General features: G+C 35.1%; 1 protein-coding gene across 5 annotated transcripts in view; it reads right to left on the bottom strand.

Annotated features, from left to right (window-relative positions):
• The window catches only part of KPNA3 (karyopherin subunit alpha 3), a 69,343-nt gene that overhangs the window by 27,486 nt on the left and 26,444 nt on the right, over positions 1-15,413 (bottom strand). For 4 of the 5 annotated variants that reach the window (XM_045567575.1, XM_045567577.1, XM_045567579.1 and 1 more), the window contains 4 exons: positions 2,446-2,535; positions 2,241-2,270; positions 2,101-2,153; positions 1,868-1,963 (listed from right to left, as the gene is read on the bottom strand). In XM_045567575.1, coding sequence (XP_045423531.1) covers positions 1,868-1,963; positions 2,101-2,153; positions 2,241-2,270; positions 2,446-2,535 — 269 coding nt within the window. Of the gene's footprint in view, positions 1-1,867; positions 1,964-2,100; positions 2,162-2,240; positions 2,271-2,445; positions 2,536-15,413 lie in introns of all 5 variants that reach the window. The other variant, XM_045567576.1, reaches the window with a different exon arrangement.

Genomic DNA, 15,413 nt, shown 5'->3' with positions numbered 1-15,413 from the left:
ATATATGTAAAAAATAAAGTTACAAAGCCAGGGAAAGTTTTCTAAGATGTCATGTGAAAAAAAGAGAATAACAGAAGATACAGAAAAAATAAATGAGTGCAGTAAGTAAATAATAAATGAACATTTATTTTAAGCATGGTATTGTATATAATGTTTTGTATACCTTATTTCCATTCCTTACCACCTCCTAATTTTTTTTTTTAAGAGACAGGTCCTCACTCTGTCACCCAGGGTGTAGTGCAATAGTGCAATCCCAGATCACTGCAACCTCGAGCTCCTGGGCTCAAGCAATCCACCACCTCAGCCTCCCAAATAGCTGGGACTATAGGCATGCACCACCAAACATGGCTAATCTTTTAATTTTTTATAGAGATGGGGTCCTTGGTATTTGCCCAGAGTGGTCTTGAACTCCTGGCCGCAGGTGATTCTCCCACCTCAGCCTCTGAAAGTCTGGGATCACAGGCATTAGCCATCGTGCCTGTCCCGCCACCTAATTTTACAGATGAGGTATCTGAGGTTCAAAAGCCACTTGGGCTTTCATCAGCAGCAAATCCTGGATTTAAACCAGGGTCTGTCTGGCTCCAAAGTCTATGATCTTTAACACTATAACACAACTTCCCATGACAAATCCATATAATCAGATCCAAATCACTGACAATTTTCTATTTTTGCTCTGAGTGGTGGTTACAGAGGTCTGTGTTTTATAATTATTCATTAAGCTGTATATATTTTAGTATACTTTTCTGTATATATGCTATGTTTCAGAGACACACCCACACAAATGAGTCTGTGCCAAAGGGTGGAAAGAAAAGGAAAAAAAAGAAGAAGAAGAAAAAAAAAAGAAGCAGATCAAGAACAAAATGGGGTCCCTAAAAGTGGAGGTAAGATAGAATTTATTTTTTAAACAACTAAAATAAAACTTACTTTTACTTAAATAAATGTTGTTATAGAAAACACACATTATAGTATTTTAAAAAGTGTTAAAAGTCTGCAGGGGGGTGGGAAGGAGTGTTGTGGCACACAATGAAAGCAGAAGGTATTTTTAAATACTAAAAACCTTAGTGGCAACATTTATATACCACTATTCTTATCTAGTCAACTGAACATTCCTTGGACAACATTTAGCAAAATATCCCAAGTTTCAGTCTAAATGGTCTTAAGTGCAAAAATAGCATTTGTTTTAAAGTATTTTGGAATTCAAACTTAATATTCTTTCCCGTTAATTCAAATTGATGAAGTTAAGACATGGCACTGAGATATCTCTAAACACAAATGGAAATAGGGCCAGTTCCTCAGAAGATACCACCCAGCAATGTCTTCCCCCTTTTCTTCTAGATAAATATGACTTGTCCCCTTATTCTTAATTTACCACAAATAAAAACCATATGTTGGACATCTAATCATAGCTGGAGTTCTTTTAAAGATTACACAGAGGATCAGTGATCAGCTGGAATATTCCCAGGGAAAGAAAGAGCCACTTAGTGCTGGAAACCATTCATGTTGACTCAGTCATGAGGTTAATCTATATATAGACTCATAAGTAAAGAGTGACTCAAATACTATTTGGGTTGTTTTAAAATATTACTAATAAAAAATCCTAATAAAGACTCAATATTTAAGATAAGTTAGAATAGGCAATAAACAAGAACTGAGTATTTCCTAGAAAATATATACATACTTCAGAAACTAAAAAGAGAAGAACTTTGGGACTGCTGAATTTGATCACAGAATAAGAAAATTACATTAAAATGTAAGACAATTGAAAAACACCATACATGCAAAACCAAACTGAACCTATTGGTTAAATAACAATCCTAAATTTTAAGTTAACTGACAAAAAGTAAACAGGAGTCAAATCCATACTTACTTATCATCCCTTTCTAGACATTTGACTAGAATTGGTAAAATCCCAGATTTTATTAGGTCATCAATTGGTGGGTTTCTGTCACTGGATAATAGTTTTCTAGAAAAAGGAATATAAGAAATTAATTGCTATAATTTTCAAACTATCAACAGAAATAACAATGGACTGCTTCTAGACTATCAGCTAATACATGTGAGGTATGACACAATGCTCTCTCTGGACAACCTAGTATTTACCTTGCTGCCTGGACAGCACTCAACTGGACCACTGGGTTATCACTTGTGGCATTCTGTAATACCAAATGTAAATTTCAGAAATTAAAAAAAAAATCAATTTCAAAACACTTCAAAATGAGAATATTAAATTAATAACATACCTGTAATATAGCTTCTAGTGTTACATTTTGCTTAAAAAGAAAAAAAGGTAATTCAGCAGAGTTTATTAGCAAAACTACATTAAACAATGTATCTGCTAAAATACCCTAATTATCATTATAAAATCAGTCTTATAATAAAAATGAAGTTCTCCCAGTTATTATAAAAATCATTTTGAAGAAACTTTATAAAAACATGGTAACTTACTGCTTTAAAATCAGCATCAACATCTGAATCTTCTAAACTTTCTTCTTGGGGAACATTTCTCTTTTTCAGTAAGTGCTCATCTCTTTTGTTCTGAAAGGCAATCAATAAATGCTTAAGAAGTCACAAAGGCTGCTGTTAATGAAAAACGAATTAAAATTATTTCAAATTTATTAGGCAATTGTGAAATAAATAATACATAAAAATAATATGAATTAAATGTGCATACTGCAAACCAATGACAAGGCTACACTCTGGCTTTGATAATAAAATTAACTGGCATACAGTTCACCTTTCTCTCTTTCTCTCTCTCTCTCTCTCTCTCTTACACACACACACACACAAAATATTCATTAAGCACCAACTGTTTTGACCAACACTGTGACTCCTGGTCTTTAGTAAAGACTTAAATTTGGGGATACAATATTAATTTAAAGATCTAACAAATATATTTCAACTAGTACGCTAGCTTTCATGTACTTATTGCTAATGGTTACTTGAAGCAATTTATTAAGAAGCCAGATTAATGGGAAGAGCTCAATGCTCAAATGTGAAGGTTTGTACATGCTTGCTATGGGTGTGGGGAGTGGGTTATCATTAACATAAATGCCACCTACTTGCCATATTCTCAGATTTAAACTCTTGCTATTTGGCTTTTACAAACAATAATTCTCTACTAACAAATATATTTCTACATTTTATGGGACTTCAATTGTTTGTAATGGTAACCCATGCCATTTCACATAATATGTAAATAACCAATTTTCTCTAGATTTTTAATTTGTCTATAGAATTAATCAAAACAAATTATATCAAAAGATTTAATGATTTCTAATATTCTTTTCAATTTAAAATTTCAAAGGGTATAGTTCTAGTGTTCAATATAATATTTACGAAAGTGATTATAACAGAAAGTTACTGAAGAGGCATTAATATTGATGTTAAAATTCAGATTAAATAAGATACAGATATATAGAGAGAAATATGCTTTTCTGTATGACACCATTTTTTGTGCTGTGTATAAAAGCAAACATGTTTAAACAAACTGATGTGTGTGTACACACTAATCATTAGTAGTTTACTAACTTCCATTTACAGCACACTTCTTTAGTAACTACTTAACCAATTCTACATTATTTTTAAATTAAAGCATCTTACAAATATTCAAACCCATGAACTGATATTTTATATAGTCTCAAGTGGCTTCCCACAAATACTTATTAATTTAACAGTCAGAAAACTTAGCAGACAACATTCTTGACCAAGTAACAAAAGGTATCACCACCAACAAAGGACAAACCAACACTGTGTCCTTCCTGGTCTGGGGCACTGATGAAACAACATCACTTCTGTGGTATTCCTAACTTAAATAAATGAATAACCTGAGAAAAGTCAGACAAACCCAAATCTGTCATTCTATAAAAACCAGGCCTATACTCTTCAAAAATATAGTCATGTAAGATAAAGACTGAGGAACAGTTCCATACTGAAGGTGACTGAAGAAACAAGACAAATAAAATGTCTGATCTTGGATTTACAAAGGACATTACTGGGAGGAATATGCAAAATCTGAACTGGGTCTATGGATTAGATGGTAGAATTTTACCTAAGTTAATTTGACAAATGCACTGCAGTTACATGGAAAAGTGTTTTTACGAAATACGAACTGATGTATTAACGGTAATGGTGTATGAAGCCTGTAGCTTAACTGGTTCAAGAAATATATATATTTATATATAGATATAAATTAAAGAGAATAAGGCAAATATGGAAAAATACTATCAAGGAATCTGGGTGCTGACTGAAGAGTATATGATATGTTTTATACTATTTGTACAACTTTATATTTCAAACTACAAATTTGAAATTGTTTCAAATAATTTAAAATCTATGTATTATACTCTGTGGTTTGTAATATACAGTTTTAGAATCTATTATATAATATGGTAATCTTTAACATCTCTTGGATTTAATCCACTTAAAAAGTTTTAAGAAAGTTTACTGACTGATTAGCTCCACTTGCCCAAATGATTCTAACCCTGATCCCATTCTATTTTCATTCTGTTTCCTTTACCTTTTCCAGAACCTGAACAATCAAGCTTCCACAGGCCTTTTAGGAATCTTATTCCTCCCCCAGGTATTTATAGGCACAGAAATAATATAAAGCATAAATACAACTAAAGCCGCCTGCATACACAGACCCCCACTTTGTCATTATATAAATATGTGCTCTCTTTTTTTGGTAAAGGTATCCTTTATCTGGTAAGGTAGCTCCTTTCTATTCCTAATTTGCTATTTTTTTTCTTCTTAAGTCATTAATGAGTACTTAATTTTATCAAATTGTGCTTCTTTGCATCTATAGAAATGAACATATATCACTTTCCCCTTTCATCTTTAAATATAGTAAATTGATTTTCTAACATTAAACTATCCTTGCAAGTCCTGGGATAAATCTTTCTTGGAATTTGTTTTTAAAGTATTCACTGCTGAACTTGATTTGCTAATATTTTATTTAGGATTTTTCTTCCCCTATACCCTAAGTGAAACTTGCTGGTAAGCATCTTTTCTCAGACGTCTTGGTCTGGTGCTTGGGGTTATGCTATTGCTAGCTTCATAAAATGAGCTGAGAAGTGTTCCCTCTACCTTCTTGGAAATAATTTAATAAAGCTGAAATTATCTGTTTCTTCAATGTCTGCTGGAATTCCACCTGTAAGACTACCTTTTCTTTTGTAGGAGGAGTGAGTAAGGTTAAATTTTTACCTACTGATATTTTAATTTAATTGTTTTTAGAGCTATTCAGGTTTTTCATATCTCCTTGTGTCAGCTGGATAAATTTTTATTTTTTTCTACTAGGAAATTGTCCACTTCACCTAAGTCTTCAAATATATTGGCATACAGTTGCTCATATTTAAATCGTAGTAGGCTGTTTATAAAAATGGCAGTAACTCTCCTTCCCAATTTCATGTCTCTGTGTCGTAGCCCAGTCCTGCACTGATTGTAGGCACAGCTGTGCCATGTGTCACTTGCTCCGGCAACCGGACATTAAGCAACTTGAAAAGTGCTTACACATCAGGGCAGGTCCTCTCTTGATGCTCTTTTTCTGAAACCATCATGTGAACAACACTGAGCCAGTGGGGGATGAGGCTACGTGGAACACAACCAAGGTCCCCAGCCAACAGCCAGACATTTACATGAAACCATCCTAGAACATCTGGTCATGAATCAACCTCCAGCTGACCAGAGACAATAAGGGAGCCCAGCAGAAAGCAGCTGAACTGGCCTAGGCCAGAAAAACTATTCTGCCAACCGACAGAATTGTTAGCGGAATAAAATGGATATCGTTTTAAGCTACTTAGTTTTGGAGTAATTTATTATGCAGCAAAAACTAGCTATATGTTTTCAAATTTATGCTATATTTATATTAATATGCCTTTTAAAATTCCTAGTATTGTTTATTTCTTTCTTCTCTCACCTTGCTATAAATTTCTCCATGAAGTAACACTTTAGCTGCATTCTACAGGTTCTGACATATAACATTTTTCCTATCATTCATTTTAGGTATTTCTACTTTCCATTAGGGTATCTTTGATGCTCGATGTATTTGAAAATACTTCACAACTTTTATAATCTCAACTACTATGAGGTTTTTGTAACTGTCTTATTCACTGATTTCTAATTTAATTACATTGTGGTTAGAGAACACAGTCTGTACAACATGCTGAAATTAGCTGACATGTGCTTTATACCAGAGGTCCCCAAACTTTCTCAGTCTATAGTGTAGGCCAAAGGAAATATCTAAGTTTCTTTTATCAAGTAGGTAGGTCTAAACAACTTAACAATCATTTTGAAAAAAGAAAAGAAAAATATAAACATTGAAAGAAAAATTATTTCACTCAAATAAAAACTGATTAAAAGGAATGCAGTGTGATTTAATGTTCAAACTGTGAACTGCCTCTTAATCTAATAGTTCTGTGGTATCTGAAAGATGTCACCGTATTACTCTCAAAATTTAGAATATCCCTTTGAGTTCACTGTGGAGCCCCATGGTGCCTCACAGTACAGTCTGGAAACTACAGCTTATACTATCACAAAACCAGTTTCCAAATATGTATATGGTTTTACATGTTTATTAGTTAAAACTATTACATTTCTGTCTCCTATTAATTATTGTGTTTAATCTATGCATTACTAAGAAAGTCTCCCATAATGATTATGTCTTTGACAAATTTCTACTTCTAATTTTGCCAATTTTTACATTATATATTTGGACATATGTTATTAGGCATATACTAGTTTGGAGCTATTATAGCTTCTTTCTTAGTAAACTGTTTCTTTTAACAAACATTATGTAACAAGCCCTGTATTTAAATGAAAAAGATCCTAATACAGACCAAAACATCTAGGGCACAAGAACCCTACTTTACTCTTAACAAAAACATATACAAGCCAGGGAAAGATAATCCCTGGGCAGGTTTCTGGTGATTTGACTAATCATTAAAGGAGGTTTCATCAAAACCACTAACTTAAACTATCCCTTCACTTGATGCCCTAGAGACTTTTACCTTCCTGAAGACTGCACTACAATAAATTCAGCAACCACAAAAAGTGTACCTTCCTTTTCTCAAATGGGAGGGAAGCTCAGGGCTTATGGGGAACTAGTCTAGTTTTAAGACTTACCAATCCTTAAACATACATACAGATTAGACACTCTTAAGTTCCTTTAAAAATCATTATTAATCTATTATCCCTGTATATATGTGTTTATCTAATCCTTTTTAGATCTTCTGTTTTCTATTAGGGTGAACCACATACAATTGCCACTTTGTAGATCAAAAAGGTTAACTATGAGAGATTTCTTATCACCCAATCTACTATTATTAGAGTTTCTATATGTCATTAATCTCTACATAAAGTACTTCTTTTCCATTCCCAATTTCCTCTTTCCATCTTGAAAAAGTGGCTTCCAATTCTAAACTTAAGCTTGTGAAATAAGTCAGCAGTCACTTCTTATAAATATTATGAAAAGGTTAATTACATTACTTATTGCCCCCCCCAAACCTGAAGTAAGTAATACAATGTTTGTATCCAACAATACCCTTATTGTCTTAAATCCTCATCTAGTTTTAGTTCTTGTGAAATAAAAATCTTTACTTTCCAGAAGAGTAAACGGGGACACAGAGAACCCTGGCTAAATTAAATTGTGTAATTAGGAAATATCAGAATTAAAATTTGAACCCAAGTAGTGGCAACAGTAACTATTTTCTTAAATATATTCTACTGCTTGTTTTTTTTTAGAAGTAGCCCAACTCTGGCTATATCTAAATGCTTCTAAAGAGGTAGGAAAAAAATGCTCAAAAGATAGATCTTCCCCTCAATATTAATATTTATGAAATGACATTACTGCTGGGTAGTTACATGGATATTCACCCGCAAGTTTTATACATTTATATTTTAGGCACTCTGCTCAGAGTGTTTTTAAAAAGTTTATTTTTCTAAAATAACACTACCAGTTCATCAATCATATAAGAATTAACAACCTAACAATTTTTTCCTACAGGATCATTAATTGATCTTATCAAATGGCTGGTTTTTTTTTTTTTTTTTTTTTGATACTAATTTAGGCTTTAATTCTTTGTAACTTAAATTTTTTTTTTTTTTTTTTTTGAGACAGAGTGTCACTTTGTTGCCCTGGCTAGAGTGAGTGCCATGGCGTCAGCCTAGCTCACAGCAACCTCAAACACCTGGGTTTAAGCGATCCTACTGCCTCAGCCTCCCCAGTAGCTGGGACTACAGGCATGCGCCACCATGCCCAGCTAATTTTTTCTATATATATTTTAGTTGGCCAGATAATTTCTTTCTATTTTTAGTAGAGACGGGGTCTCGCTCTTGCTCAGGCTGGTCTCGAACTCCTGACCTTGAGCGATCCACCCGCCTCAGCCTCCCAGAGTGCCAGGATTACAGGCGTGAGCCCCTGCGCCCGGCCTGTAACTTAAATTTTTATTGAGATAATTGGAGATCCACATGCAGTTGTACAAAATAATAGAGCGCTCCCTTGTACCCTTTGCCTGGGTTCCTCCAATGGTAACACTTTGCAAAACTATAGTATAATATCGCAATTGGGACATTGACATTGATACAATCCACTATTCTTATTCAGATTTCCCATTTTACAAGTGTGTGTATTAAGTTCTACACAATTTTATCACCTATATAGATTCATATATCCAACATTGTCATCAAGATGCTGAACAGTTCCAAAGACACAAGATGCTCTCTCCTGCTGCACTTTATAAGCAAAATTGCTTCCCTCTCACCTCCCTGTCCCTATATCTAACCCCCTGGCAACCACTAATCTGTCTTCCATTTTAAAAATTTTATCATTTCAAAAATGTTATATAAATGGAGTCATACACTATTTAACTTTTTTGTGATAGGATTTTTTGGCTGAGCATAATTTCCTGGACATTCATACAAACTGTTGTTTGTATCAATATTTTGTTCCTTTTTATTGCTGAGTGGTATTTCATTGTACATACTATACACATACCAGTTTGTCTATTTACCCATTAAAGGATATTTGGGTTGTTTCTAGGTTTTGGCTATTACAAATAAAGTTGCTATATCAACAAACATGTACAGGTTTTATACGAGTTTTCATTCCTTTGAGATAAAGGCCCAGGGGTGTAAATGCTGGGTCACACAGAGGTTGGTTGAGATAAGAAACTGTCAAAGTGTTTTCCAGAGTGATTGTACCATTTTACACTTCTACCAGCAACATATGAGTGGTCCAGTTTCTCCACATCCTTAGCAGTATTTGGTGTTGCCACTATTACTTATCTCAGCTGTTCTGACACATGTGTAGTGGGTTTTAATCTCTATTTCCCTGATGACTAATGACGTTGAACATCTTTTCGTATGCTACCTATATATTCCCCTTCAATGAAAAGATTCTTCATACCTTTTGCCCATTTCTAAATGGATTTTTTTTTACCGATGAGTTTTTTTTTTTTTTAAAGAGATAAGAATCTCGCTATGTTACCTTAGCTGGAGTGCAGGGGCTATTCACAGGTACAATCATTACACACTACAGCCTCCAACTCCTAGGTTAAGTGATCTTCCTGCCTCAGCCTCCTGAACAGCTGTGACTAAAGGCAGGTACCACCACAACCAGCTCTCACTCTTAAATTTTGGGAGTTCATTATATACGCTGGATGATAGTACTTCATTGGATATGTGGTTTACAAATATGTTCTTCCAGTATCTAGCTTGTCTTTCTATCCTCTTCACATGGGCTTTCACAGACCAAAATCTTTTAATCCAATTTATCAGTTTGTCCTTTTATGGATTAGACTTTGGTGGTCAAGTCTAAGAACTCTTTGGTTTTTTTTGTGCTTTTTTTGTGTGTGTGTGCTTTTTTTTTTTCTTTTTGAGACAGAGTCTCACTCTGTTGCCCAGGCTAGAGTGCCGTGGCATCAGGCTAGCTCACAGCAACCTCAAACTCCTGGGCTTAAGGAATCCTTCTGCCTCAGCCTTCTGAGTAGCTGGGACTACAGGCATGTGCCACCATGCCCGGCTAATTTTTTTCTGTATATATCTTTAGCTGTTCAAATCATTTCTTTCTATTTTTAGTAGAGACAGGGTCTCGCTCTTGCTCAGGCTGGTCTTGAACTCCTGACCTTGAACAATCCTCCCGCCTCGGCCTCCCAGAGTGCTAGCATTACAGGCGTGAGCCACTGCGCCTGGCCTAAAAAAAAGAAATATTTTAAAAAATTAACTAAAACAAGTACTGAATCTGATCAGCCAAGTGGGGCAGTATGGTGGTTTTTCTTTATGTAAGAACTTAAACATGCTTCACCTCCAGATATAATGACAATAAAGGCCTTATGGCCTATCTGACTGACCAATCATCAAGAGATAATTATATCCAGTTTAATATAATGTGCCAAAGTTGAAAATATCAGTAACAGGCTTTGGACTGATTCTCAACTTATAAAGCATTGCTCACTCAACAAATATTTATTTAGAGAGACATTATAGCATAATGGTTAAGAGCTCTGCCATTTATTAGCTTGTGACCTTAGATGGTTACCTAATTCCTCTGTCTATAATGTAATATAAAACACAAGTATAGGTGTCTGTGTGAAAGTGTCGATGCATAAAGGCCTAACTAAATAGGAAAGGAAGAGAGCAAGGAGGTAAAATAAGAGTTCACACAAAAGAAGTCACAGGCCGGGTAAACAGTACATATTAATAACTAGATCTCATCCTCAATTTTGATGGGTTGGTGTCAGTGTTATTCAAAGTATGACCCTAAAACTACGTTACAGGTCTGCTGTAAGACAAAGAACTTGTGCCAGAATGTAAATCAACTGTGAAACTAAGCACACTGTTTAATTCAAATATTTATTTATGCAGAAAGACTTACTTTAAAAAAAAATTTAAGTTGACATAAAAATTGTATTACTTCATTGTGTAAAACATGTTTTGAAATATGTATACATTGTAGAATGGTTACGAGCTAATTAACGTATAAATTACCCCCATATCATTTTTTTGTGATGAAAACACTTAAAATCTACTCTTAGCAATTTTCAGGAATACTATATATTTTTATTAACTATAGTTAATAACCACGTACAACAGATCTCTTGAACTTCTTCCTCCTATATAAATGAAATTCTGCATAATTTGATCAACATCTCCCCAACTCTCTCCTGCCCCCAGCCCCTGGTAACCACCGTCCTACTCTCTACTTCTATGAGTTCAACTTTTTTAGATCCCACATCTAAGTGAGAGCCTATGGTATTTGTCTTCTTTGCCTGGCTTATTTCAGTTAACATAATGTCCTCTGGGTTCATCCAGGTTATCATAAAGGACAGGATATCCCTCTTTTTCACGGCTGAATAGTATTCCTTGTGCATATATGCCACATTTTCTTTATCCCTTCATCTGTTGGTGAATATCTGGGTTGATACCACATCTTGGCTATTATGAATAATGCTGCAATGAACATGGGAGTGCAGATATCTCTTCCATATACTGATTTAATCTCCTTTGGATATATACACAGTAGAACTGCTGGATCATATAATAGCTCTACTTTAAATTTTTTGAGAACCCTCCATCCTGTTTTCCATAATGGCTGTACTAAGTTACATTTCCAACAATAGTGTACAAGGATTTCCTTTTCTCCACATCCTCGCCAACACTTATCTTTCATCTTTTTGACAATAACCAATCTAACAGGTGTGAGATATCCCACTGTAGTTTGATTTCCTTGATGATTAATGATATTGAATATTTTTTCATATACCTGTTGGTCATTTGTATGTTTTCTTCTGAGGATGTTTATTCAGGTCCTTTGCCCATTTTTAAATCCGGTTGTTTTCTTGCTATTGAGTTGTTTAAATTCCTTACTTAATAATAACCCCTTATCAGATGCAAGGTTTGCAAGTATCTTCTGTAGGTGGTCTCTTCATCTTCACTATGTTGTTTCCTTTGCTGTGCCGAAGCTTTTAAATTGATGTAATCTCACTTGTCTATTTCTGGTTTTGTTGCCTGTGCTTTTGAGAAAATCACTGGCCAGACCAATGTCATGGAGTGTCCCCCTGTCTGTGTTTTCTTTTCTTCTTTTTTTTTTTTTCAGAGATAGGGTCTCATTGTGTTGTCCAGGCTGGACTCGAACTCCTGGCCTCAAGTAATCCTCCTGCCTCAGCCTCCCGAGTTACTGGGATTACATAAAGGCATGGGCCACTGCATCTGTCTCCCTATGTTTTCCTCTAACTGTCTTACAGTTTCAGGTCTTATGTTTAAGTCTTTAATCTATTTTGAGTTGATTTTTGTATATGGTATGAGACAAGAATTTAGTCTCATTCTTCTTTCTACACGTGGATAGCCAGTTTTCCCAACACTGTTGAAAGGACTGTTCTTTCCCTCATTGTGTGTTCTTGGGACCCTTGTCAAAAATCAACTGACCATAAATGTGTGGATTTATTTCTAGGCTTTCTATTCTACTCCATTGGTCTATGTGTCTGTTTTTATGTCAGTACCATGCTGTTTTGATTACTGCAGCTTTGCAGAAGATTTTCAAATGAGGTAGTGGGATACCTCTGCCTTTGTTCTATTGCTTAAGATTGCTTTGGCTATTTGGGGTCTTTTGTGGTTCCATACAAATTTTAGGATGTTTTTTCTAAATGTCATTAGAAGTTTAATAGGGATTACACTGAATCTATACATCACACTGGGTAGTATGAACATTTTAACAATATTAATTCTTCCAATCCATGAACATAGGATATCTTTCCGTTTGTTTGTGTCAGAAAGACTTTCTTGATAAAGGAAGCAGTACCTCGTTTTATATTTGTGCACAAGCTTCCTAACTTGTCACAGATTAGGACTTTTGAGTAGCACTGGCTATATCTAAAGTATTTTTCTTAAAACTTCAATTACTGATTTAAATATAAATTTTAAGAGATTCTAATTTTTAATTCTTGAATAATAGCATTTAATGAATACCAACTATGTACCCAGAATTCAGTTAGGTTTTTTTTTTTTTTTTTTTTTTTTTTTTGTGAGACAGAGTGTCACTTTGTTGCCCTGGCTAGAGTGAGTGCCGTGGCGTCAGCCTAGCTCACAGCAACCTCAAACTCCTGGGATTAAGCGATCCTACTGCCTCGGCCTCCCGAGTAGCCGGGACTACAGGCATGCGCCACCATGCCCGGCTAATTTTTTTCTATATATATTTTTAGCTCTCTAGATCATTTTGTTTCTATTTTTAGTAGAGACGGGGTCTCACTCAGGCTGGTCTCGAACTCCTGACCTTGAGCAATCCACCCGCCTTGGCCTCCCAGAGGGCTAGGATTACAGGCGTGAGCCACCGCGCCCGGCCTAGTTAGGTATTTTGAGATGGGTTGGGGGAGAGACCTGGGAATTAATTGTTGGGGCCAGGGTGGATGGTGGATATGGTTATTACTTTCACTTTAGAAGCTCACATTCTAATAGAAAATGAAATAGTCAAAGCAACTTCCATGGGGTGAAGTAAGTTATGAATCAGTGGATGACATCCACTAGACCAATTTCTCAAATGGTAGAGCTCATAAATGAACTCTGGTGACTAACTCCCTCTTCTTGTATTTCCAAGAATCTCAATGTCAGTAAGTAACAATATTCTGATTCTTCCCTCAATGGAGCAATAGAGATAGCAAGGCTGGAATCAGAGACAGACACTCTGACCATAAAGACTGGAGGAATCTTCTCGAGGAGCTCTATATACCTCTGTAGAATCACATCAAAATCAACTAAGCTTTACGTGAACTTTAGTCCTTTTTTCAGGAAGGGTTTCGTTTTCCACTGCTTACTTGGGGGATTCTTAAATGTGAAATAACAAATTGCTTGAGATTTCTTTAATTAATTTTATTTTCAGTCCTACTATAAGGATTTTCAGGAATCTAACCATAGTAATTGGAAAGGGAATAATATTATCCAGAAAAAAGACAGAAAAGAAGTCTCTAAGGTAACAAAGGTAGATATTTAAAAAGATGTGCTCTGACAAGCAACAATTTTTAGTTCTATAAATTAAGTCAGAAGGGAACACAACAGAAGGAGAAATCAAATAACCAAATACAAATATAATAGCTTAGATTTATCAGCAAATTAGAAGGTCTAAAACAGCAGTCCCCAACCTTTCTGGCACCAGGGACCAGTTTCACGGAAGACAGTTTTTCCACGGACCAGGTGGGGGATGATTTTGGCATGATTCAAGAGCATTACATTTATCGTGCAGTCAAACCTCTCTGCTAATGATAATCTGTATTTGCAACCGCTCCCCAGTGCTAGCATCACCACCTCAGCTCCACCTCAGATCGTGAGGCATTGGATTCTCATAAGGAGCACACAACCTAGATCCCTCGCATGTGCAATTTACACCATGGTTTGTGCTCCTATGAGAATCTAATGCTGCTGCTGATCTGACAGGAGGCAGATCTTATATAGTGATGTGAGCAGCTGTAAATATAGATGAAGCTTCACTTACTCGTTGCTCACCTCCTGCTGTGCCGTCTGGTTCCTAACAGGGGAGTTGGGGACCACAAGTCTCAAAAGCTTAAAATAGGGGAGGATTCTGAATAATACCAGAATTAAAACAAAAGCTTCAAAGCTGAATTGCAAACATGAAAAGTAAACGAAAAGTAAATGTTCATGACTGGGGACAGATGATATAATGTTAATAGATGACAATAAATGAATAGTTACTTAATTCCAATTTTATTCCTATTGCCTCTATTAAAGAGAATAATCTCTACTTGATGAATGAAAAACCAGACAAAAAAGGTGACATACTGTTCTATCTATCTATATAAAGTCCAAATATGCAAAATAATCTATGATGTTAGAAATCAGGATAATGGTTACCTTTGGGGCAAGGCAATGCCTAAGAAGTGGGCCTGGGGTACAGGTATTCTCTTTATGAAAATTCATCAAGCTGTATACTTAAAATGTGTGGACTTTTTTGTATGTGTATGTCAATAAAATCTTAAAAAAGAAAAAGAAGTCTAAAGTGTTAAGACTGGCAAGGAGTTCTCTTTACTTTATTAAGCTAAGGCTTAGTTCATTCTTTGGTTCAAATCACCCAAGGATCTGAAAGAACTTGCAAATATGATTATCAAAATACTATTGTGTCCATAAAGGAGTTAAAGAGTTGATAGGACACTGAAATTAGCAAGTATTTTTAAAATTAGTAAAAAATGGGAGGGGAAGGGGTACAGGAGAATGGATTTCAGGAACTACATAATAATACTACACCAATGAACGTGACATTAATGGGTAAAAATTCAAAACCTGATTACACAAACATTTAGGAAAAATAAGCTAATTTCAATTTATCCTTCAAGTTTCAGCTTAAATGTTGTTTCTTTAGACAAATCACCTTTGAACATCTTGTTAAAAAAAAACTCACTCTGTTCATTTTTATGGCT

The sequence above is a fragment of the Lemur catta genome, chromosome 13, assembly GCF_020740605.2.
Source record: "Lemur catta isolate mLemCat1 chromosome 13, mLemCat1.pri, whole genome shotgun sequence".
Lineage (NCBI taxonomy): Eukaryota > Metazoa > Chordata > Mammalia > Primates > Lemuridae > Lemur > Lemur catta.
The sequence above is the reverse complement of the archived record's forward strand: the minus strand, read 5'-3'. Positions and strand labels throughout refer to the sequence as shown.